Here is a 27,106-nt window from a genome sequence, read left to right as displayed (position 1 = left end):
CAGAATGAAAAATATGAGAATATGAGACAAATCCTGTTCTTGCAAGAGTGTGAGCAAGCCAGCACTCTTGTCATTACTGGGAGAAGTATAAATTGGTATAACCTTTGTGGAGTGTAATCTGAAATAAATAACAAAAATAAAATAGGTATATCCTGCAATCACATGCTGCTAGGAATTTACTCTAAGGAGGTAATTAAGAAGAATGAAAATGTGGTTAAGCACCAAGTTTGTTTACAAATGAAAAAACTGAAAAAAACTGAAAGTCTACTAATAGAGAATTTATTAAGCAGATTATAGCACACACATCATGTGTATAAATAGATGCAGCAGTTAAAAATGAGGTTCAAGATCGTATTGAAGTGGAAAGACTTCCATGAAATGCTAGTCATGTATATGATCACATATGATCTCATTTACATAAATCCTATACACTGATCTATCTGTTTACACATGCATTGCAAGACATACGGAAAGATATTCATGAAAAGGTTAATAATGGTTATTTCTAGGTGATGGATTTAAGAGCAAAATTATCTTCTATGCAGTGTTACTGTATTGTTTGAATTTTCCACAATGTATAATTATATCTCATTAAAAATAAAGCTACTTCAAAATAATTTCAAGCTAAACACAAAATAATTTTAGAATTTAGTATCATTTGGGATCTCCACTGCTGCCCAAATGACTATCATTTTCTGATCACCAAGAAAATAGAGTTGACAAAGGTCTTAATTAAAAAAACAACCAAAAAGGTTTCTGGCAAATGAAATTTGATAAAAAAAATTATTTACCTTCAATCAAACAGGTTTAATTCAAAACTTGTAAATAAAATGAAGTAAATTATCTAAAGTTAAAGTTCCTTCCAGGGAAAAGGATGACCAATATCCCTTGGAGTAAGCAGTGCAGCACCCTTTGCTTTGTCACTGAATACACATTTATTTTTTCTTACCACAGCAACCTAATTGGATCATTCCAACAGACTATCCTACCTAACGTTTTGAAACTAGAACATGTTTCTGGTACAGATTAACATGTCACCTTCTATTTCCACTTCAAGGAAGAAATGCACTTTGGTTCCAAAGTGCAATATTCGGGTAAGGTGAAATTATTGTACAGTCCCTCATGTAGTAAAGCAATTATCAGCTGCTTTAATCCTGCTGTTACAAAGAAGTATTTATCTTATCAAGGAATATCATATATAAATAAGAAATGATACATTTGTGTCTTGAGTAGATTGATCAAATATTCTCAGCACAGCAGTATGTTAAAATAAAGTCTCAAATTTGGAGAAGCCAAATTTATATTTATAAATGTTCCTTATTATGAAACAAGTTCCCTTAAAATGTGCTCTGTTAGGCTCCATAAATATCACAAAACTCACACAATTCTAAAAATCTTACTGTATTCTTTTACTAAAAGGTTTGTGAAAATAGGATTATATTTACTCCTGAAAAAAATTTAAATGACTTTCTTCACTCAGTCTTCCCTCTAGACTGTTCTCAGTAATTCACAATCAACAATGTCGATTTAAAGTAAAGCACTTTTCTGCGTTCCATGAAGCTCAAAAGAACAACTTTTAAACAACATAAAGACTTGCTATAAAGCATCAAAAAACTGTTCCTTATATCAGTATCTTACCCATAGACTAAGCTATCCATAAATATTTGTTAAATCAACATTTAACAATTTAAAGCATCTAAATGAATAGGACAACCAAGAGTAGTAGAAATATAATGCAATGAGTTCGCATGCATGGTCACAGAGAGTTTAGTTGTGAAAAAGACATGTTTTTAGGATAGTGAAGATAAAAGCCCTTGTTTACTTGACAGTATGGCAAGGGGAACAGAGGATTATTACAGTGGGACTTACTGAAAAGGACAGTAAGAGAATTGCACAGTTCTCAGACCTCAGAAAGCCTATGCTCTGGTCCTTTGTCTTTAACTCTAAGAACAGGAAACAATTACAAGCCAGGGTTAGATCTCAGACAAATATAAGGTCAACTCTTGGCAAAGCAGTTCAGTTACTCCCAGAAGCCCAGACTGCCCACACTTAACAAGGAATCCATGCATACCCACACTGGAAGACTCAGAGTCCTCTCAGAGAAGCATGATGGCCCAAATATATGTGGAAAATTGAAAAATACATACAGTTATCTAGGTTACCATTATAATATGATTATATTTGGAGCCACTGTAGCCTCAACTGTTTTATTTTGAACACAGTTCCATGGGAAATGATCCATGTGGCTCCCAAAATCTGCTTCTAAAGAGGCGTGTGTATATGTATATATACAAACACACACATATAATGTGTGATACATATATCATTACATATATATGTATGTAATGATTACATATATATGTATGATTATTAAATATCTTTTATTATAATATATAATTAAATATATAATATACAAATATAACTCAGAATATATATGTGTATACTAATTACATATATGTGCATATATATAATATATATACTTCTGCTCTGAAATGAACGCTTAAATGTAAATTCCTATCTCTGAGCAGGCAAGACCTCCTGAACAGAAGTTGGCAAAAGAGTTTGCTTAAACAACACCAGTGCAGTGACTCATTTGTGTTTTCACAACATGCTTCTACCCAGCACCCATGTCTATTTGTAGCCTCAAAATAAAGGCTATGTGAACCATCTCTGAGCTGCCTGCCTTTAAAAGCAAGGACACTGTTCTCAGTTGACTCATTTGAGCTGCCCGTGCTTTTGAGAATAACCCACTGTCACATTTATGAAGACATGTGATATAATTTAAGATTATTTCAGGCTGTGCCACTGCTTTTCTGCTTAGTCTCGACCTAATGTTTAGAAAGTCAAATTCACCCCCTTAATGAAGCCCACTACAAACCACTACTGGTATCTCTGGGGGGTATAAAAAAGATTGCTTTATCAACACTCTAGATTGTAAACACCATCAGAATCAACACTCTAGATTGTAAATACCATCAGAATAGGGATTCTTACTTATTTTGGTCATGTTATCTGTATCCCCAGCACTTAAAATAGTGTCTGGCACATGGTAGACACTCAATAAATATTTGCAAAGGAATGAACCAACCTCTGCCTTAGACCTGTGAAATAATAACCTGGGTCTCAGAACCAAATCCACAAAATATTTTGTTGTCCTGGTGTCCAAGTCAAGAAGACATCTACCGCCAGAGCATCAAAACCTCTGTACGTGTTATACAGATGGCCAACAGGCCCATGAAAAGATGTTCAACAACACGAATTACTAGAGAAATGCAAATCAAAACTACAATGGGGTACCAACTCACACTGGTCAGAATGGCCATCATTAAAAAGTCTATAAATAAAAAATGCTGGAGAGGACGCGGAGAACAGGAAACACTCCTACACTGTTGGTGGGATTGTAAATTGGTGCAGCCGCTATGGAAAACAGTTTGCAAGTTCCTCAAAAAACTAAAAATAGAGTTGACATATGATCCAGCAATCCCACTCCTGGGCATATAGTCAGAGAAAACTATAATTCAAAAAGATAGCTGCACCCCAATGTTCACAGTAGCACTATTTACAATAGCCAAGGCACGAAAGCAACCTAAATGTCTGCTGACAGATGAATGGATAAAGAAGATGTGGTACATATACACAATAGAATACTACTCAGCCATAAAAAAGAATGAAACAACACCATTTTCAGCAACATGGATGGACCTAGAGATTATCATACAAAGTGAAGTAAGTCAGAAAGAGAAAGACAAATACCATATAATATCACTTATATGTGGAATCTAAAATATGACACGAATGAACTTGTTTACAAAACAGAAACAGACTTGTGGTTACTGAAGGGGGGTAGGGTGGGAGAGGAATAAATTAGGAGTCTGGAACTAGCAGATACAAACCACTATATATAAAATAAACAAGAAGGACCTACTGTATAGCACAGGGAACTATATTCAATATCCTATAATAAACCATAATGGAAAAGAATATGAAAAATTTATATACATATATAAAACTGAAACACTGAATCACTTTGCTGTACACCAGAAACTAAAACATTGTAAATCAACTATACGTCCATAAAAAAACAAGACAAAAAAAAAAACACCGCCGTATGTTAAAGTACACCCTTCCAGTTTTTGGTTTTTTTTTTTGCGGTATGCGGGCCTCTCACTGCTGTGGCCTCTCCTGTTGCGGAGCACAGGCTCCGGACGCGCAGGTTCAGCGGCCATGGCTCACGGGCCCAGCCGCTCCGCGGCATGTGGGATCTTCCCGGACTGGGGCATGAACCCGCGTCCCCTGCATCGGCAGGCGGACTCTCAACCACTGTGCCACCAGGGAAGCCCCCCTTTCAGTTTTGAGATACCCTTCAACATATTAAATTCACCTTATTCCCTGGTCTTCGAAATAGATAAAACCAACAGATATACCAATCTAAGTCATCTACCATTGCAGGAAAACCTAATTTGATGACTATAGGTAAAATTTTTCCATATTTAAATACTAGGATATGTAAAATTACTATGTAACTATTGAGCTAGGTATGTGTGCACACACCAGTCCATTTATATTTATATATATTATTTTAGATCTATAAACTCAGCCCTTGGAATCTATGAACCCATTTACTAATAGCATTATTCCACCCTAAAGAAATTGATAATAGAGTACTCAGTTCAACAAATATCTATTAACGGTCATTAATTTTTTATCCCTGTTTTTCAGTGTTTCTGCCACCCACTGAATATCAAATTGTAGCATTTCATCAATGTATTTCTTAAAGAAAAAAGTCTTCAGAAATGAAAGGAAAATATGTCCATCACTATTTTCATTCAGAGAAACATTTAAAATGTGAATTCACAGTTTCAGTGAAACTATCAATGGAGGTTACAAAATCTATTAATAAAATGACCAAACTATGTCTAGCAAATTGTCCTCATAGGTTTGAATTACATACTTTGAATTAAGTCAACTCCCAGGAGTAACATCCAGCCAAAGGTCATTTTAATGGACATCTTGACACACTGAATGCATTTATATTTCTCCTAAAATCTTCAGAACCCAGAAAACAGCTTACTACACCAGCAACGCCTTTCCCATAACACTTATCACAGAGGAAAAACCCACAGTAACTATACACGTTACACAACAGAATCCTTTACTTTACAGAACTCACTCATACGGAAATTAATTCACCAGGAAGGATCACCAATAGACTTTAACAGATTTCTTCCTGTCTCAGATGCAGTGTTTTAAAGCTAAGTCTTATGAAATTGAAAAGGAGTTAAATTCAGTTTTAAAAGGTGATAAACTAACACATAAGAAGTGTCATACTGCCTCTGTCTCAATGAGAACATCTTTGAAAAAAAATGTGTTGAAAAACTATCTTCACAAAAAGTCTCTCTATATTCTGAAAGACAGAAGGAGGTTTTGTTCTTGCCGCCCTCTCAAAATCACATCATTCTTTAATTTTTTTAAAGATCTTTATTGGAGTATAATTGCTTTACAATGGTTAGTTTCTGCTTTATAACAAAGTGAAGCAGTTATACATATATATATATATGCTCCCATATCTCTTCCCTCTTGCTTCTCCCTCCCTCCCACCTTCCCTATCCCACCGCTCTAGGTGGTCACAAACCACGGAGCTAATCTCCCTGTGCTATGCAGCTGCTTCCCACTAGCTATCTATTTTATGTTTGGTAGTGTATATATGTCCATGCCACTCTCTCACTTTGTCACAGCTTACCCTTCCCCCTCCCCATATCCTCAAGTCCATTCTCTAGTAGATCTGTGTCTTTATTCCCGTCTTACCACTAGGTTCTTCATGACTTTTTTTTTCTTAGATTCCATATATGTGTTAGCATACGGTATTTGTTTTTCTCTTTCTGACTTACTTCACTCTGTATGACACACTCTAGGTCTGTCCACCTCGTTACAAATAGCTCAATTTCGTTTCTTTTTATGGCTGAGTAATATTCCATTGTATATATGTGCCACATCTTCTTTATCCATTCATCCGATGATGGGTACTTAGGTTGTTTCCATCTCCGGGCTATTGTAAATAGAGCTGCAATGAACATTTTGGTACATGACTCTTTTTGAATTATGGTTTTCTCAGGGTATATGCCCAGGAGTGGGATTGCGGGGTCATATGGTAGTTCTATTTGTAGTTTTTTGAGGAACCTCCATACTGTTCTCCATAGTGGCTGTACCAATTCACATTCCTACCAGCAGTGCAAGAGTGTTCCCTTTTCTCCACACCCTCTCCAGCATTTATTGTTTCTAGATTTTTTGATGATGGCCATTCTGCCCAGTGTGAGGTGATACCTCATTGTAGTTTTGATTTGCATTTCTCTAATGATTAATGATGTTGAGCATTCTTTCATGTGTTTGTTGGCAGTCTATATATCTTCTTTGGAGAAATGTCTATTTAGGTCTTCTGCCCATTTTTGGACTGGGTTGTATGTTTTTGTTGTTGAGCTGCATGAGCTGCTTGTAAATTTTGGAGATTAATCCTTTGTCAATTGCTTCATTTGCAAATATTTTCTCCCTTTCTGAGGGTTGTCTTTTGATCTTGTTTATGGTTTCTTTTGCTGTGCAAAAGCTTTTAAATTTCATTAGGTCCCATTTGTTTATTTTTGTTTTTGTTTCCATTTTTCTAGGAGGTGGGTCAAAAAAGATCTTGCTGTGATTTATGACATAGAGTGCTCTGCCTATGTTTTCCTCTAAGAGTTTGACAGTTTCTGGCTTTACATTTAGGTCTTTAATCAATTTTGAGTTTATTTTTGTGTATGGTGATAGGGAGTGTTCCAATTTCATTCTCTTACATGTAGCTCTTCAGTTTTCCCAGCACCACTTGTTGAAGAGGCTGTCTTTTCTCCACTGTATATTCTTACCTGCTTTATCAAAGATAAGGTGACCATATGTGCATGGGGTTATCTCTGGGCTTTCTATCTTGTTCCATTGATCTATATTTCTGTTTTTGTGCCAGTACATACTGTCTTGATTACTGTAGTACAGTCTGAAGTCAGGGAGCCTGATTCCTCCAGCTCCGTTTTTCGTTCTCAAGATTGCTTTGGCTCTTCGGGGTCTTCTGTGTTTCCATACAAATTGTGAAATTTTTTGTTCTAGTTCTGTGAAAAATGCCAGTGGTAGTTTGATAGGGATTGCATTGAATCTGTAGATTGCTTTGGGTAGTATAGTCATTTTCACAATGTTTATTCTTCCAATCCAAGAACATGGTATATCTCTCCATCTATTTGTATCATCTTTAATTTCTTTCATCAGTGTCTTATAATTTTCTGCATACAGGTCTTTTGTCTCCTTAGGTAGGTTTATTCCTAGATATTTTATTCGTTTTGTTGCAATGGTAAATGGGAGTGTTTTCTTGATTTCACTTTCAGATTTTTCATCATTAGTGTATAGGAATGCTAGAGATTTCTGTGTATTAATTTTGTATCCTGCTACTTTACCAAATTCATTGATTAGCTCTAGTAGTTTTCCGGTAGCATCTTTAGGATTCTCTATGTATAGGATCATGTCATCTGCAAACAGTGACAGCTTTACTTCTTTTTATCCAATTTGGATTCGTTTTATTTCTTTTTCTTTTCTGATTGCTGTGGCTAAAACTTCCAAAACTATTTTGAATAAGAGTGGTGAGAGTGGACAACCTTGTCCTGTTCCTGATCTTAGTGGAAATGGTTTCAGTTTTTCACCATTGAGGACGATGTTGGCTGTGGGATTGTCATATATGGCCTTTATTATGTTGAGGAAAGTTCCCTCTATGCCTACTTTCTGCAGGGTTTTTATCATAAATGGGTGTTTAATTTTGTCGAAAGCTTTCTCTGCATCTATTGAGATGATCATATGTTTTTTCTCCTTCAATTTGTTAATATGGTGTATCACGTTGACTGATTTGCATATATTGAAGAATCCTTGCATTCCTGGAATAAACCCCACTTGATCATGGTGTATGATCCTTTTAACGTGCTGTTGGATTCTATTTGGTAGTATTTTGTTGAGGATTTTTGCATCTATGTTCATCAGTGATATTGGCCTGTAGTTTTCTCTCTTTGTGACATCTATGTCTGGTTTTGTTATCAGGGTGATGGTGGCCTCACAGAATGAGTTTTGGAGTATTCCCCCCTCTGCTATATTTTGGAAGAGTTTGAGAAGGATAGGTGTTAGCTCTTCTTTAATGTTTGATAGAATTTGCCTGTGAAGCCATCTGGTCCTGGGCTTTTGTTTTCTGGAAGATTTTTAATCACAGTTTCAATTTCAGTGCTTGTGATTGGTCTGTTCATATTTTCTATTTCTTCCTGGTTCAATCTCAGAAGGTTGTGCTTTTCTAAGAATTTGTCCATTTCTTCCAGGTTGTCCGTTTTATTGGCATAGAGTTGCTTGTAGTAATCTCTCATGATGCTTTGTATTTCTGCAGTGTCAGTTGTTACTTCTCCTTTTTCATTTCTAATTCTATTGATTTGAGTCTTCTCCCTTTTTTTCTTCATGAGTCTGGCTAATGGTTTATCAGTTTTGTTTATCTTCTCAAAGAGCCAGCATTTAGTTTTATTGATCTTTGCTATCGTTTCCTTCATTTATTTATCATTTATTTCTGATCTGATCTTTATGATTTCTTTCCTTCTGCTAACTTTGGGTTTTTCTTGTTCTTTCTCTAATTGCTTTAGGTGCAAGGTTAGGTTGTTTGAGATTTTCCTGTTTCTTAAGGTAGGACTGTATTGTTATAAACTTCCCTCTCAGAACTGCTTTTGCTGCATTCCATAGGTTTTGTGTCGTCGTGTCTCCATTGTCATTTGTTTATAGGTATTTTTTGATTTCCTCTTTGATTTCTTCAGTGATCACTTCGTTATTAAGTAGTGTATTGTTTAGCCTCCATGTGTTTGTGTCTTTTACAGATCTTTTCCTATAATTGATATCTAGTCTCATAGCGTTGTGGTCAGAAAAGATACTTGATACAATTTCAATTTTCTTAAATTTACCAAGGCTTGATTTGTGACCCAAGATATGATCTATCCTGGAGAATGTTCTATGAGCACTTGAGAAAAATGTGTATTCTGTTGTTTTTGGATGGAATGTCCTATAAATAGCAATTAAGTCCATCTTGTTTAATGTATCATTTAAAGCTTGTGTTTCCTTATTTATTTTCATTTTGGATGATCTGTCCATTGGTGAAAGTGGGATGTTAAAGTCCCCTACTATGACTGTGTTACTGTCAATTTCCCCTTTTATGGCTGTTAGTATTTGCCTTATGTATTGAGGTGCTCCTATGCTGGGTGCATAAATATTTACAATTGTTATATCTTCTTGGATCGATCCCTTGATCATTATGTAGTGTCCTTCCTTGTCTCTTGTAATAGTCTTTATTTTAAAGTCTATTTTGTCTGATATGAGAATTGCTACTCTAGCTTTCTTTTGATTTCCATTTGCATGGAATATCTTTTTCCATCCCCTGACTTTCTGTCTGTATGCATCCCTAGGTCTGAAGTGGGTCTCTTGTAGACAGCATATATACAGGTCTTGTATTTGTATCCATTCAGCCAGTCTGTGTCTTTTGGTGGGAGCATTTAATCCATTTACATTTAAGGTAATTACCAATACCTACGTTCCTATTCCCATTTTCTTAATTGTTCTGGGTTTGCTATTGTAGGTCTTTCCCTTCTCTTGTGTTTCTTGCCTAGAGAAGCTCCTTTAGCATTTGTTGTAAAGCTGGTTTGGTGGTGCTGAACTCTCTCAGCTTTTGCTTGTCTGTAAAGATTTTAATTTCTCCATCAAATCTGAATGAGATCCTTGCTGGGTAGAGTAATCTTGGTTGTAGGTTTTTCTTCTTCATCACTTTTAATATGTCCTGCCTTGGGGCTTCCCTGGTGGCCCAGTGGTTGAGAGTACGCCTGCCGATGCAGGGGACATGGGCTTGTGCCCCGGTCCGGGAAGATCCCACATGCCGTGGAGCGACTAAGCCCGTGAGCCATGGCCGCTGAGCCTGCACGTCCAGTGCCTGTGCTCCACAGCGGGAGAGGCCACAACAGTGAGAGGCCCGTGTACTGCCAAAAAAAAAATACATATATATATATATATATATATATGTCCTGCCACTCCCTTCTGGCTTGCAGAGTTTCTGCTGAAAGATCAGCTGTTAACCCTATGGAGATTCCCTTGTGTTTTATTTGTTGTTTTTCCCTTGCTGCTTTTAATATGTTTTCCTTTTATTTAATTTTTGATAGTTTGATTAATAGGTGTCTTGGCGTGTTTCTCCTTGGATTTATCCTATATTGGACTCTCTGTACTTCCTGGACTTGATTAACTATTTCCTTTCCCATATTAGGGAAGTTTTCAACTATAATCTCTTCAAATATTTTCTCAGTCCCTTTCTTTTTCTCTTCTTCTGCTGGGAGCCCTATAATTCGAATGTTGGTGCTTTTAATGTTGTCCCAGAGGACTCTGAGACTGTCCTCAGTTCTTTTCATTCTTTCTTCTTTATTCTGCTCTGCAGTAGTTATTTCCACTATTTTATCTTCCAGGTCACTTACCCGTTCTTCTGCCTCAGTTATTCTGCTATTGATCCCTTCTAGAGTATTTTTAATTTCATTTATTGTGTTGTTCATTGTTGCTTGTTTCCTCTTTAGTTCTTCTAGGTCCTTGTTAAGTGTTTCTTGCATTTTCTCTATTCTATTTCCAAGATTTTGGATCATCTTTACTATCATTATCCTGAATTCTTTTTCAGGTAGACTGCCTATTTCCTCTTCATTTGTTAGGTCTGGTGGAGTTTTACCTTGCTCCTTCATCTGCTGTGTGTTTTTCTGTCTTCTCATTTTGCTTATCTTACTGTGTTTGGTGTCCCCTTTTCACTGGCTGCACATTCGTAGTTCCCGTTGTTTTTTGTGTCTGTCCCCAGTGGGTAAGGCTGGTTCAGTGGCTTGTGTAGGCTTCCTGGTGGAGGGGACTAGTGCCTGTCTTCTGGTGGATGATGGTGGACCTTGTCTTTCTGGTGGGCGGGTCCATGTCTGGTGGTATGTTTTGGGGTGTCTGTGGCCTTATTATGATTTTAGGCAGCCTCTTTGCTAATGGATGGGGCTGTGTTCCTGTCTTGCTAGCTGTTTTGCATAGGGTGTCCAGCACTGTAGCTTGCTGGTTGTTGAGTGAAGCTGGGTGTTGGTGTTGAGATGGAGATCTCTGGGAGATAGTCGCTGTTTGATATTACGTGGAGCTGGGAGGTCTCTTGTGGACCAGTGTCCTGAAGTTGGCTCCCCCACCTCAGAGGCACAGCACTGACTCCTGGCTGGAGCACCAAGAGCCTTTCATCCACAAGGCCAGGTACATGGGGAGTTTCTTGCCTTTTGGGAGGTCTGAGGTCTTCTGCCAGCGTTCAGTGGGTGTACTATAGGAGCAGTTGCACGTTTAGATGTATTTCTGATGTATCTGTGGGGAGGAAGGTCTGATTTTCTTTATGTGAGGCTGCCTGTATTATCTTCTCCATGCTGGCCTCAAGGTGCTTCTCCCGTGCTTTCTTTTCCATTTGTTCTCTTGAATGATGTGCTTTAGTTATCATTATGCTCTCATTTAGATGAAGAATAGCTGCCCAATTTGAATACAGATCAGATTTTATAAAAAATACCATTCTGACAACACTGTTACAATTTAATTTATTCATTCTTGTCTTATGAATGAGGAATAAAAGGGGGAAACACTCTCTTCATATACTTCATCTCTGTGTCCTACCATGCTTGGTTTCGATTCCCCATGCCTGGGGAATGTGCTTTCTGGGCAGAACAATGTAACTTTTAAAATGTTAATCAGTTGCCAATATTTAAGAATCACCAGATTTCATGTAAGCGATCGAATTTTCAACCTCTCTTTGAAAATCAGAAAATGAAGGAATCCTGAGTGCACATTCACATGGGAACTAGGAAGAGTCATGTGGGGAGCCCTCAGTCCCCAACTACCAGACTTCCCAGCCTAGGCACCAGTCATGTGACTAAAGAAGTCCTCAGGCAAGTCCAATCTCAGCTGCCATCTCACTCACAAGTCTATGAAGACCCAAGAGAACTACCCACCTGAGTCCACCAACCACCAAAAACATGAGAGAGAATAATAAAATGGTTGTTTGAAGCCTTGGATTTAGGGGTAACATGCTTTACAGCAGTAGATAAAGGCTAAAAGATAAAAGCTCTCTTAACAGACGAATTACCATTGTTTAAAGTAATGTCTCCCTTTTTGCTTGGGTCAACATAGATGTCATAGAGAGTCTCCATCTTAATTTTGTGTTTAAGCAGAAATCTAAAACATGAATGTGCCCAGGGGAGAAAAGAGAAGTAGAAGAAAAGCAATCCTTTGGAATCAGCTGTATTTTTTTAAAAAAATAAGCTGGTTGGCAGCACTTATGAATGTCACATAGGTTAAACAGTAATAAGTAGTAACATAGAAGGACAGAGTTTGAAAAGGGCTTGAATCCGGTTGTTTTCAGCTTCACTCGCTACTCACTCAGCACCTAGCACAATACCTATTTTTCCCTAATGACTGGATCAACTAAGAGAAGTTTTGTACATATTTTTCTGATTATGAGAATTTAAAATATCTTCTCTATAACTAAAGCTTCAGCTATTATTGATACAAAAGGAGGGTGAATGCCACCTGCAAAGTAACCAACAAATTGTGGTTTACACAAAATAATTTAAGCTAGAGTCTACACAGCTTAATGAGAGGCAGATTCAGGAATAGGAAAATCAACACCTAGCTTTTATTCCTTAAAGCTGAGCTCTACCGATAGAGATGTAAATCCAATCTTGAGCAAATCACTCAATCGCTTGCTCACATGAAAAAGGAAGCTAACCAGGCATTCCCCAAAACTTGATATATCATCAAGTTTAATAGTATGGTCCACACACTCAAGGTAATAGAAGATCTTAACCTTGTATCCAGCACAAAACTAAAGCAGCTGACACACTTTTGCCCAAACAGAATTGTGTATCTCATTTCCTTCCCTTCTTTTCCCCACTTGTGACTCAAGCCAGATTTCATCAAGCTATTTTTGTAATTACTAAAATGCTGGAAATACAGCAGCAGGCCAGAAGCAAAGTAAAATGCAGCATCTAGCAAAAGAAAGAAAATCATGCTGAGTAACTGAAAGGCCATCTGCTTCTAGCTGAGCTGTAGGGGTGAGGAAGGCAATCTGGGCTGTACTATTTGTGTCTTTCCCCAAACCAAACCCACCTGCATGTTGTCAGTGGCATCCCCAAGCAGTCCTCCAAAAGTGATAGCATTAGTTACTGTTGCCAGATAAATGAAGAGAATTGCTGAAAGAGCCTGAATATTTAAAGCATCATAAAAATCACTGGCAAAAAATGGTGCTTTCCTCTTTATGTCCTTAATTAGTCCACCACAGAACCTGCATAGGGAGAAAGCAAACACGTGACAACATAAAATAAATTACCATCAAATTAACCAAGAGATAACTTAGAGATAACTTAACCACAAAGAATTTGTATTTAAAATGTTTGAATTAGAAGATACTCTTCAACTACTTAAGATAAAACCAGAAGACTGTGAATAATAAATCTTCTTCTGTCTCTTTTTTGGTCACTAAATTAGGCATCACGTTCCCTAAAGACTAGACAGTTGGTCTTTAGACGAGAATGAACTGTGTAGATGAATTAAATTTCTCACTGTCTGAAGAAAAACATCCAAACATGTGAGCAGATCATATAAGGCCCTTTATAATCTTGTCATAGCTTCCCTTCCAGCCTCATTCATTCATTCACTCATTCATTCACTCCACAAATGTTTATTGGGCATCTGTGACATGCCCAGCACTATTCTGGGTGCTGGAAAAACAGCAGTGAACAACACAGGAAAAAAATACCCACCCTCATGGAGTTACTTTCTGCGTGGGGGAAACAAAATAAGTAAAATGCATGGTGCTAAAACATCAAAGAAAAAATTAAGTGGGGAAGCAGGTTATTAAGTGCTAGAGTGCTATGCCTGAAATTTAGAGTGGGCAGATCAGGCCTCCCAGGCAAGTGACTTTGGGGTGAGGATTGGAAGGAATTAAGGAAGGAAACCATGCAGGTGTGTCATGGAAGAGCATCCCAAGCTGAGACCCATCACATTCGTCAGCAAGTCAGCTGACTCAAGCATCTGTCAACTCACTCCCCCACCCACCCCGAACCAAACCTCCCATGCTGTGCCTTCTGCCTATGATGCCCTCCCTCAGAGCTCAACAGCCCTCTGAGGTCTTGACCCTCCCTTCATAGCTCAGACATTCACTAGGGGCTATCACGTTTTCTCAGGATTGCCTGTCTGTCTATCTTAGCTGCAGTCAGTGCCCTGCTTCAGTTTTCTTGGTACGCACAGGGCTGTGCATGGTACCAGGCATGCTGCAGACATGCAATACATTTAGGGAACGTAAAATATGGAAAAAGGAAATAACAGTCTGATTAAATTAAAAAGTTAAATCCCAAAAATTATATCTGTATAAAAGGAAAAGTATATTCCTAATGGAAATAGGTTGTAAAGAACTAGTCAGAAAAAAAAAAATGGGGGAAAGAGAAGGTTTTACTCTCTATTCTTTTTTTTTCTTTTGCGGTACGCGGGCCTCTCACTGTTGTGGCCTCTCCCGTTGCGGAGCACAGGTTCCGGACGCGCAGGCTCAGCGCCCATGGCTCACTGGCCCAGCCGCTCTGCGGCATGTGGGATCTTCCCGGACCGGGGCACGAACCCGTGTCCCCTGCATCGGCAGGCGGACTCTCAACCACTGCGCCACCAGGGAAGCCCCTACTCTCTATTCTTTAAGATGGAAGAGGAGAGAAATAATGTTCTCTTAATTTGGGAGAGAAACCCAAGTGGGTCATCAGGGGAAGAAAATAACATAACTTCATTCAGATTCGACTGCATATTAAAATGACTTACTTTTGTGTTTTCAAAAAATCTGCAGTGTTTTTAAAAAGCCATATCTTCATAAAGAGTATCCCACTTAAAACTATAGTTAACCCACAATGAAATGGAGAACCTAATCATGAAGGAAATCCTAACGTAAAGAGATTTAACCAAAGCGATCTGGGAAACCTGAATTCCCCACTGCAGGCCCAGGAGATGGTAGCCTGGGAGTTACTCATTTCTGTAACATGTTACCCACTTCTGAGTAAATGTACCGGGGAGAGAGGGAATCATGAAAGCCAAGTGGGGAAGACTGGCACAATACTCAGTCTCCCTGCAACACCCACCCACGAGTTCTCTTTCTCTCTAACACCCCTCACTCATGGTAATACCTAATACCTTTCTCTCATCACAGAAACTCCCTACTTCTGCTTTATTTTGCCCCATAAAACCAGATCCACATTTCGTTATTTGCTCATTGTTTGTCTCCTACCACTACAAGGTAAGACCCATAAGGAAAGGGGTTTTTCTTTCATTCACTGCTGCATCCCAAGTGCCTGTGACTAACAGATACACCATAAATGTGTGCTGGCTGACCAAACAAAAGTACAAACAGGTGAATAAAATGCTGACAGAAAGATGAAGGTAAATTCAGATCGGAAGAGAACCTCATCATGAACGACAGACGAATCCATAAGTTACCTTCCAGTGCGCTGTAATTCCTCACAATCCGCGTGTCCTCCTCCTCCATGGCCTCCATCATGGGGCGTGTCCCCGTTCATCTGAACATTTTCTCCACCTGAGTACATATTCTTTCTAAGCAAGACAACAGAGCCAAAAAAAGATTAGTTTATTTCATTCACCTGCCTCTTAGCTGGGTCCTGCACTAGCTGATAAAGAGATGGACCGAAAACCCTTTGGGAGAAAGATAATTATTTCCGGCTGCCATCCTAACAAACAACTTTTGAAATGTTCTGTTGAGAGCCAAGACAAATGAGTGGATGAACAGAAAGTTGACTAACTTGTATGTTGTATAAGAGGGAAATTGTTTCACCTGGAAAAACACAGATTTCTAGAAAATGGCTTCTCCTCAATTATCTCATCCAATTTCTTAACCTGTTAAATCTACAGGGAGTCATCTTGAGTAAACGAATCTTTCCACATGTACAAGGAGTCCCCGAAACAACCCGAAAAAATCTCTACAATGTATTCCAATATCATAATCTGAGATCTCTAATTTGTCATCACTAATCACAACATATAACATTCATTTTATCGTGTCAACGAAATGTCAAACCAAGGCACATGTGTGATTCATTTGAGATAATACTTCAAGTTGAATGGAAACCTGAAAATCTTAGGGCAGTTGGCTGAACCTCTTTCCTTTTCTAAACACAACCTCCTTCTCAAGGATGAAAACTCCCAATGGCCTGAAAATCTTACCTTTTGTCAGATGATGGAAGACTCTTAGGGGGCTCTATCCTGATCGCTGGATCCCATTCCCCGGGTGGAAGGACAATGACTTCATCTAGGAACTCGTCAATGCCAGCAATCAGGTCCTGCCTATCTTTTGCTTTATAAGCGATGTCATGGAACACCTAAAGAATAAAAAGAGATGTGCTGATCCAGCAAGAGAGCTCTCCACATGCCTCACATCATGTAGAGCCTGAAGAATGCAATCCATAATCCACTTTAACATTACTATAACCATAGCCCCATATTTGCTATTGTTCAGCTTACCCCCAAATATTTTGGTATTCAGATTATGAACCCAAAGAACATAGGTAGAGGCATGAGAATACAGCTGTGTTTCTTTTATATGATTTTTCTATCAATACCATAAAACAACATTGCCTTTCATCTCCCACTAGTATGCACCATTACTGATATAGTTGTGATGAAAGCCAGATGAAAATGGTTTAGAGAAATATACTGAAGATCATTTCCCAAAATAAAAACTACTGCGCCAAACCATTGCTTATAATTCAAGAAGGGTAAGTTCAAGCTGATTGTTAAGACTGAGTTAAGACTCAGACACTGCAGCTCTCAAACACACAAATAATGTGTGTTAAAGCAAAGGGCTTTAAGTAGGTGATCATCTGTCTATCTTTTAGCAAGGCAATAACTAAACCATCCAAGGCAGCAAATGTTCTATGTCTTTTATGCAAATATCCAAAGAAGGAGCCTCCAGACGTCCATAATCCTCTTTGTCAATCGCTCCATTCCTCTAACCTGGCTGATGATCTGAAAGTCCTTTACACATAACCTAAGACTTTCATACCTCGTTAAGTCAAATTCTTTAGTCTCCAGGAGAGAAGGTGGCCCTTATTTGATACCCTTACCTATTCTTAAAGATCGCTACTAAGACTCTTCTCCTCAATTAGAATTTTTAAAAGCTATCAAGCAAACAACACCAATGGTCTGGGGGTTGTGGGGTTGAGGGGAGGGCAATACAAAGTGCCAGCATATCATCTGTAGTGGACACAATTGGCCACAGCCTTATTTTCTCTTGCTACTTCCCTTAGTAGAGGCTGGAAAGTCGTCATTTTCCCAGCCTACCCTGACGATAAGGATGGGCAATTCTGACCCATGAGATTAAAAAAGAAGGGGCTTTTGAATACCTGTTAAAAGAGACAGACACAGCTAACACTTCCCCTCCTCCTTCCTCCTGCCTTGCATACAGATGACGTGACTGGAGTTGACGGTAGTAGCCATCTTAAGACCACAAAGCAAGAGCCTTGGCACTTGATTTTATCATTAAGCAGTTAAATTAAACCAACTCCAGCAAACACCTACCTCCAAATTTCCTCATATGTGAACAAAATAAACCCTAAATTGTTTAAGTCACAATAAGTCAAATTTTCTGTCATTTGCAGCCTAAAGCATTTCTAATTGATACATCTTAGGAGGAATCATTTTTTTAAAGAAATCATAAATATGCAAAAATAAATGAAAGAACCCACTGAGATGCTTAGTTGCCTCAAGGGGAAAAAAACAGCATTGCTATTCATCAATGCTCTCAGATTAAGTAACCATCTGGTAATCACCATATAGAACTGCCATAGCTAAATGCTCTATTCTCCACTTAACACACGGAGAAGCTAACATATCAAGCAATGAAGCAAAAACAAAACATTCGGGAAAATAGTAAGCTACAAAGATGCAAAAGCAGAAATTAGTGCTCCTATATTCTCATAGTATTTCTCCTCCTATGAGACCAGTTTGGAGTTTCGTCATGTCTACAATGTGTGTAATGACATTCAAGCTATTAGGAGAGTATGGTCATAATTCCGACGTACTAGATGCTCTGCAGTAACAGTTGCTAATGCATTTTAGTATATGTATCATTCCTTCCCACAAGATAAGAAAACCACAAAGACAGGTACTTTCTGATACCTAAGGGAAAAAATGCATTATCCATTTTATTATGCATTATTTTATAGAACCCATCATTTCTGAAACAACACAGTATATGGACACGAGTTTCCAGAATTAATATATTAAACACTTTAAGAGATTAAGTTAATACAGTGTCTTGAACCTTTTAAATAATATTTAACATACCTCAGTTTAGAGGAAGAAAGGAAAATATGACTTATTCTAACATAAAATTTATTTTTTGAAAACTATCAAATGCAGATGTCAGCTCATTTGCATGAACGACTGTACCTCATGTTTTAAGAAGGTTGGTAACTACATAATTCTAACTGAATAAATTGTGACAGCCAACTCACAGTATGAAAACCCAAGTAGGACATTCACAGATCACCATCTTCCCGATTCCCTACCTCATCAGACATCAAGGTGGCAATGGCTCTGCCAATCTCATGGTAGGACTTGGCTTTCCCCTTAGGACCTAAGAGAATGAACAAGAACCTAATGGAAGAGGAAAGAAGCAAAGGCTATAACACACATTTCATCAAACTCAACACACATAACACTGAGACACATTTACCCTAATTCATAAAACGGTTAGGTCTAGAACTCACCTTTAAAATAAAGGTAATATTCTTGCTAATATGAAAGATACTCTTTCACGTTGTTGTGAAACACAAACTGTTTTTCATTTATTTGGAAGCAAGGGAGAATTTAGCATGGAAACCTGAGAAGCTTCTTCACAGAGAAGGAAAGGTTCACTTTATGAGTCATTCAATCTTTCTTTTCTAAACTTTCTTCTCTCTCTCCCTTTCTTCTGACTCTCAGAATCTTTGGAGAAAACCCATTAAGCACAATAACGAGAAAGACTTAGTACATCTTCTTTCTCTGACGTTTCTTTACCCAATATGGATGATGACAAATGATCCTCTCCATATTTTTAAGAAATATTTCTACTCAGAAGTGGCTGGGAGTCAGCAAAAAACCAAGTCTTCTACAAGTAAGCCACATGCTGACAGCCAAAGTAAAGAAAGAAAAATATGAGAGAAATTCAAAATAAAGCACCATGCACAGCTAAAATTCTTTCATGGGCGTCAACAAGTTTCTTTTCCAAACTTGTTTTCTGGATAATGCACAAAGCACTGTTCCATAGCAAGCAGGTCCTGAAATTCGCAATAATGAGCTTATCTCCACTTAAGTTCACCCCTTATCATGTTGGAAGGAATCCCTCACTGATCATAAGGGCAAAGATGCATGTCTCAACTGGGGAGCAGGAAACCCAGTAAGTAAATGAATTTAAAAACATAGACAAAAGGCAACACTAGATAAATCCCTTCCTTGCTTATTTATGATCATGTCTTACCTAACATGGAGATAAAAAGGACAATAAAAATGATCATATCCTATGTTTGCACGGCTTTTTAAAGCCTGTAAATCATTTCACATTCACACATCATTTAAACTCTTACTAGCCTCTGCAATAAGGACAGGTATCTTATTTCCATTTAATGGTGAAGAAACCTAGGTTCAAGGAAGTTATGGATGAGCCCAAAGACTGTCCCTAATAAATGACAGAGTAGATAGACAGGACTTCTTACCTCCTGTTTTTTTCAGCACACGGTTCTGCTTAATAATACCTGCCCAACCTATATACCAGAGTGGTGACTTCACAGAGAAAAGCTATCCAACTATGACTTCCATACGTCACTCTGGGGAAAGATGTTGTGGATACTTAGCTGAAGACAAGAAAACTTCGGTAAGATTTTATGGGACCAGGAATGGCTTAGGACTTTTCTTACTAAAATTTTATTTTTTTACTAATTTAATCCTATACATCTCATTTTAAATAAGAAAGGACTGATAGCAAGCACTCTTCAAGGTATTAGGGTCTGTTCCCAAATGCTCTTGAATAGGTAGTTCCTTTTTTCATCGTAAAATTCAATCCAAAGAGTGAAGAAAAAAAAAAACCAAATTGAGAATGGAAGAAGGTAAATCTGAAAGTCTGAATACCCATATTTTATACCAGAATAACCATAAAACCATTCAGTATTTATTTGCTTAGAAACCAGTTCTGGAGTGGAGCGGTACACTCGCTTTCAAGTGTTATCACAGTAGAAGAAACAGCAAAAGCCATCAGCAGGTGCGAAAGTCTGTTCAAGTATGAAGGAAGTCATTATTAGAATTAGATTTTAGTTCTTCTAACTAGAACTTTTCTTCTTTTGAAGCTGGACCTAATTTATATACCACTACATACAGTATTATAAAGTGTTTTTTTATGGACAGTACAATGCATTTTTCTGAAGGGGCGGATCACTGATTTGAGTGCAACACCCGAAAAAAATATTTAACCACTACAGTAAAATATAAATCTCATTAAGAAACATCTACAGTGCTGGTCACATGTCCCAATCCTATTTACCTGTCTACGAAGGGCCAGCTGTCAGGCAGGACAATAAGTCCATAGTTTTAGGCAGAAGAAGGCAGATGTGGTGCAGTAAGAGAAAATACATAACACCTGGATGCTTTACTAAATATATTTTTAGATAACGGATTTCCTTTGCTCGTCATTTTTTATTATTTCAATGTATCTAAATACTAGTGTCTAAGTAATACGTAATATCTAAAACCTTTCCAGAACCACTCTCTACCTCTTCCTACCTCTCCCTAGTATCTCCATCATGATTATTTTACATTTAGAAATACACATTATAGAAATGCACATTTATCAACTGACACATAAATTAATGATCAGGTTGACTAAATGGCAACAAAGCCAAAATAGTGTCTTGTTAGAAAGTGAGGAAGATACTCTCAGTCATTAACAGTCCCCAAATAAAAACTTTGGCAGACAATGGGTAACTAGTCCAAGAACTGATAGAATAATGGATCCTCTAACTTAAATACTATAAGATGAGGGCATACATTTTCTACGAGTTTTTACTCTGCTCTTTACTAAATAGTACCAAAGAATGAATGGCAGTAATAGACCAGTGGTGACCATAACATTTATTATAGCAATAAACCCAGCATATGAGAGCTATAGTGTTTTACTAACCTAGATACAAAGGTACAATTCCCCTTTACTGGGTAATGTGATTTTTATTTAAAAAAATTATATATATATATATATATATATATATATATATATATACACACACACACACACTCTCTTATGTATTATTGTAAGTATATATATAATATATTATATATCATATCTATTATTGTATATAAAATATATTATAATTATTATATATTATATATATACTTATATATTATATTTTATATTATATCTATATATTATATATATATATACTTTAATGGAAATCATCAAGTGCCAAATAGAAATAAAATATTACATATCAGTTAAAATTTTCACATTACTCCAGGCAGGAACCATTCAGTAAATCCATCTCCTTAGAATGATATAGAGAGGAAATCTGGACATCTACAAGTAGCAGGAAACATCACCTCTGGTCAAGAATTTCATCTGTAGGAAAGCAGACCCTTAAGAAGCCTCTAATTTGAACTGTGTTGTTGAAATGGGGATGAGAGATCTGGGAAAACTAACAACACAGAAAAACTCATCAAGTTGAAGTTCCCTCTGCCTGAAACATGTTCTCTCCTCTTTAACCCTCAAAGAAGCAAAAGCTGTTACAACTTTTATGATAGAAGTACCTCTTGCCAAACTCAGCTTTTATAATGTACTGAAAACTTCTTTCATGACTCAAGCTGTTTTTTGTCAAGGGACAGATGTTTTTTTTAAACAGAAGCTTTTTTTCTTTATTAACAAATTAGAGTAAACATCAAATTTGTGTGGCTGAAAGGGCACAGCTCATGTTGATGGCTTGGGGGAAATAATTTATGTTGCTGAGTTGTTTTTATTCACTCAAAACTAGAAACAAGTCATAGTTAGAATTTTTAATAGTGCCTGGTTGTCTCGAGAATCTTCATGGGGCCCTTCTACTCTTATGCGCTCGCTTTTCCATACAACTAATTGTGCCTGGGGAGGATGTCTCTAGCATTCTCCACAACAAAAATCAGTACCAGATGATCTGTGTCCAGAACCACTGGGCTATACTCACATTCACAAAACAATTACAGGCAGAAACAGAGCATAATATCAGAAAAAGAGCCAGCCTTCCTAAACCACTCAATCTTTTCAGAGAGGATGTGCACCCCCATCCTTCCTGACATATCACAGCTATTTCTAAAATAAACTCAGTATGTATCAGTCCTTTACTCCCTTCCTTCAAAACAACAGCAAATCAAATAACCCAGTGCTCATATTTAGTGGCTTTGGAAAATGTGGCTAAACTGTACCTTCCACAATAAATTCATGAGGACCGCAAGCCCACCGTAACCAACCATATTACAGTGAGCAACTGGAAGACTGTCACACAAGACAGAACTGAACTAGCAGGACCTCCGTCCCAATTCCTCTAATACAATTTTTTATAGTTTTGACAATTAGGCACAAACAACTGCTTTTAGGCAGATCGTTATTTATAACATAAAATATATATTAACTTACAGTGATATAAAGGGGTAATAAGCATTCTAATTTTTTAGAGGGCTAGAGCTCCCTGAATAACTATTTGCCTTAGATGTGAAAATCAAGGTCAGAAAAGGACAAACTGATCAGGAACTTTGATTATTCTTCATGGGAAAACGCTCAAGTATTTTATTCCAATCCATTCTGGATATCTCCTTAGATTTTCCCTAAAAGCCTGCCCTTGGAGTCAGAAGTCTGCACTGGTAGTGAATCGTCCCTGTGCCTCCACCTCTCAACTATAAAATGGGAATTATGTTCATCTCCATGTGGCCCCTATATATGACTGAGTGGCAGCCTCTATGGACAGGTGTAAGATGATAGCAAGCAAAGTATCTGCAAGATGCTAAGAAAATCATAAACGTATCCTAGCAAGTCAGCAGAGATCAAAGGACAGAGTTTATTTGCTTTCACATGGATGGCAAGAAGGGCCCCTACGTGGAGAACATCCATCCAGTTGGTAGGAGTCCAGCTGCAAGCAGAAAGCTAAAACAGATCAAGCCAAGAGCAGAGTAGATAGAGAAACTTGTGGACTCTACACAAAAGGAGCAGCTACCACCACATTTCCTAAAAGATGCACGGTAGTAATGCTGTTTATGATAAATAGTAATAATTATAATAATAATAAGCCAAAGAGCCTAACATTCCTCCACCTTCAAAAGGAAAAATGACCGTTGTTACAAGTTGTGCACAGAAACAGACTTCTCGGGTCTCCCTGCAGGACAACAGGGTGGCATGCATGTTAAAGCACATGGCTGAGTGCAGAGGCATCCTTCACAATGACTACCACACTCCTTGTAGGATTTCCTTTATTGGATTTCACAGGATGCAGCCATTGTAAATGGCCCCATATTACTCATACACAAAAAAGCTAATGAGACTCCCTACTCAGTGATTACAGCTTGCCCTGGTTCAGAGGACAGCAAATGGATAAGACTACTTCCTGGAAAAATGTCAACACGCTAGGATATATTATTCAGATTATTGCCCTGAAACAGCTTTACGACATTATTGAATTACATTCCCTTGAATTGCCTGGGCTCCTTTTCTCTATACAAATGATGCTGGATTGTACCCCTAGACTAGTACCACCCTCCAGTACAGAAGAAAATGAACCAGACAGGAACAGAAGATTAGAGGGACACAAAAATAGTCCTGACTTGCTACTCAATGAACTTGTATTATTGTTAAACAAAAAGCCTTTTAAAATATTTTTTATTTGTAGCTTCTAGAGAAAAGTAATAATAAAAATGAAAAAGCAAGAGAAATTTAACACTTCTGGGTACACTTTTTTTTCTTTCAAGCTCCAGTAGAGTTAGTCCAAAGAGACAAAAATAAAACCACAGGGACACACAAGCTGGACTTCGGCCACGATCTGAGTCAGCTAGCTGTTCGCCAGGTGATTGCTCAGATAGAACTGCAAGGGTCTGCTGGAATGTTTTCAAGCAAAAAGCTAAGTTACAGAAAACACAAATCATGATAATCCCATTAATTGAATATGATAATCGCCTTTCCTCTGCTATTTGTCCAATGACTGCTTATATTATTCCTATATTGTAATATGACAAATATTATTCCTATTTTAGGTGTCTAAGAAATATAAAAATGGAGTAAAAATGCCTGTATGATAAAATGGCCTGTAACCTATAAATTGGGAGGCCATAGGAAATGTTCTCCTGATTTGCCTCCTAAGTTGGCTCAGAACAAACCTTGACCCCCTTGTCTTGTTGGTTGATCACACTCAGATCATCTGAGGTCACTGAGCATTCACAGCCCTTCCTGCTCATGTGGGAAACCTAAAGAAAAGTCCCCTGGGACCCACAAAAGGCACCCTCCTAAAAAAAAAGGTCCTATTTATATGATAATTTTCTAATGTCAACCTGAAGATTATAAACTGCTCTTTAAACTCTTCTTAAGCACAAGTTTAAGTGAAGCATTAACTTCTATTGACCCATTGCACTTCGGAAGTCAAGCTTCCTAACTCCTCTACTGGGCTCAGTTACAGAAGGAAATAAAAGAGGATGACTTCTAAAGTATTGTGCAGGGTAATGAGTACATGACTGTAATAAGAGTAATATGCTTCCTCTTAAAACTTTATGAGTCATAACACATAACAGTAAAGTGTGCAAATGATTTTTACATATGTGTATATATAATATACATATAGACATGTCTATATATATACATATAGACATGTCTATATATACAATGTGCATATGCATGTATGTATGTACCCACTACCAATTTTCTAATAAAACAGAGAGCAAATGAAAGCAACTCTGACCTTTGAATCATTCACCATCTATATGATCTTAGAGAAGTTACTTAAACTTTCAAACTCAGTTTCTTCATCTATAAAATCCACATACCTATAGTTTATACTTTAAAAAAATCATTATGAGGATTAAATAGACTAATCCATAAGAAACTGTTCTGTAGCCCAATGAATTATTATAATTGTTATTATTATTACTACTGTACAAGTGCCAAGTAATCTGATAGCATGAAAATCAGACTGAACCATTATTTCGGGTTAAACCTTTCCAATATGCTTGCTTTGGATGTACCCTCATCCTCTTGGTTCTCTAGCCTGAGGGAGAGAAGCTGTCCCTATCACCCCATTGTGGACCCCGGCGGGTCAGGGAGCAGCTTACCTTGTGGGCACAGGGACCTCAGTCAGGGCACCCAGCATGACGGCCTGCTGCAGCCGAACAAAGGCAATGAAAGGAGAATCTAAGAAGTTGACCTCGCCAACAAGCACGTTGGAGGCTTCGGCATCACGTGGCAGTTTTTTCATGAACTTATTCTTCAGCTGCACGGGAAGAGCCAAGAAAACACAACTTATTTCCAGAGAAGGGAACTCAAAGAATTTCCTTTATATGAGTCTACACGCAACAGGCAAGCCCTGGCTAGCTATTCTTCTATTATGTTTAACCATTCTATCATAATAAACATTTCTCTGTACTTTGAATTCAAAAACATTGAGAGTAGAGTCACATGGTTTACATGAGGGTATAGTCACATGGTTTACATTGTTTTAACAATATTTACATATATATCAATTCATTTACTTATTCACTCAATAAATGAGTTGAGAGTCTCCTATGAGCCAGGAACTGATCTAAGCCTTAGGGATAAGGGATGCGTCAACTAATTACATGTCCTCCTTGAGCTCATATTCCAGCAGGGGAGAAGTAAAGTATGATTTAAAGTAGTGATAAGTGCTGAGAAGGAAAAATAAAACACGTAAGGGGGTACTGCTTTAGGCAGGGAGGTCAGGGAAGGCCTCTGAAGAAATACATTTGACATTGGAGAGAGGGGACAAGCCAAGCAAAGATCTGGGCAAAGAACACTGTAGGCAAAGAGAGCAGCAAGTGCAAAGCCTCTGAGACAGGCAAGAGCTTGGCAGTTAGGGGAACAGTAAGTAGGTAAGTGTGGTGGGAGCTGCAGGAGAAAAGGAGAGGAAAGGGAAGCAAATGAAGTTGCAGAGGTTAGCGGGGACCAGGTGGTAAAGGAAATGAAGGCCACAGAAAGAAGTTTTGGATGTCTTAGACGGAACGTACCTACTAAAAGTCCAAGTGGAAACGTGGAGTAGAAAGACATCAATTCAGGAGATACCACCATGTAAGAAGTATTTAAGACCATGGGGTAGGATGACACAACCTCGGGTGTGAGTGTAGAGAAGAGGGAGAAGATCTAAACGCCGGGCTACTCTACCTTTTATAGGAACGGGAGGGGATATCAGCAGAAGACATTGAAAAAGAGCAGCCAGTGACGTAGGGAGAGAACCAGGACTTCATCAACTGTCAGGTGAAGAAAGGGCTCAATAAGGAAAGGGTATCAGCTGCTGAGTCAAAGCCTGCTGGAAGTTCAAATAAGATGAGAACTAAGGAACCAATGAATCTGGCAAGGTGGAAGGGCTGGGTGATCCTGACAAGAGCTGTTACAGTGGACACCAGGCTACCCAGTAAAGAATGAGAGGTGAAGAAGAAGAGACAGGGAATGGAGAGAATTATTTTGAGAAATGTTGCTGCCAAGAAAAGCCAAGAATTAAGGAGGTAGGTGAAGGCATAAAACAGGGGATTTTTTAAACGGGAAATATGATAACACTTTGGAGTGTGCATGAGGATGATCCAGTAGAGACAGATTATTGCTGTAGGAGAGAGGGGATAAATGCAAAAGCAGCTCAAGCAACCGTGAACTACTGAGATGATGAGATGATGTCCACAGCACAGGTAGAGGGATTAACTTCAGGTGAAACACAGAGCGCTCATCAATCCCAGCTAGGGAAGGCAGGGTACA

General features: G+C 38.0%; 1 protein-coding gene across 7 annotated transcripts in view; it reads right to left on the bottom strand.

The window, feature by feature from the left end:
* Positions 1-27,106, bottom strand: part of SLC4A4 (solute carrier family 4 member 4) — a 350,238-nt gene that overhangs the window by 88,808 nt on the left and 234,324 nt on the right. For all 7 annotated transcript variants that reach the window (XM_082838378.1, XM_082838380.1, XM_082838376.1 and 4 more), the window contains 5 exons: positions 25,459-25,616; positions 18,669-18,756; positions 16,324-16,478; positions 15,583-15,696; positions 13,219-13,393 (listed from right to left, as the gene is read on the bottom strand). In XM_082838378.1, the coding sequence (XP_082694504.1) occupies positions 13,219-13,393; positions 15,583-15,696; positions 16,324-16,478; positions 18,669-18,756; positions 25,459-25,616 (690 nt within the window). The remainder of the gene's footprint in view (positions 1-13,218; positions 13,394-15,582; positions 15,697-16,323; positions 16,479-18,668; positions 18,757-25,458; positions 25,617-27,106) is intronic.

The sequence above is a fragment of the Leucopleurus acutus genome (genome assembly GCF_964270905.1).
Source record: "Leucopleurus acutus genome assembly, chromosome: 4".
Lineage (NCBI taxonomy): Eukaryota > Metazoa > Chordata > Mammalia > Artiodactyla > Delphinidae > Leucopleurus > Leucopleurus acutus.
Note: the sequence above shows the minus strand (reverse complement) of the source record. Positions and strands in the feature narration are given on the sequence as shown.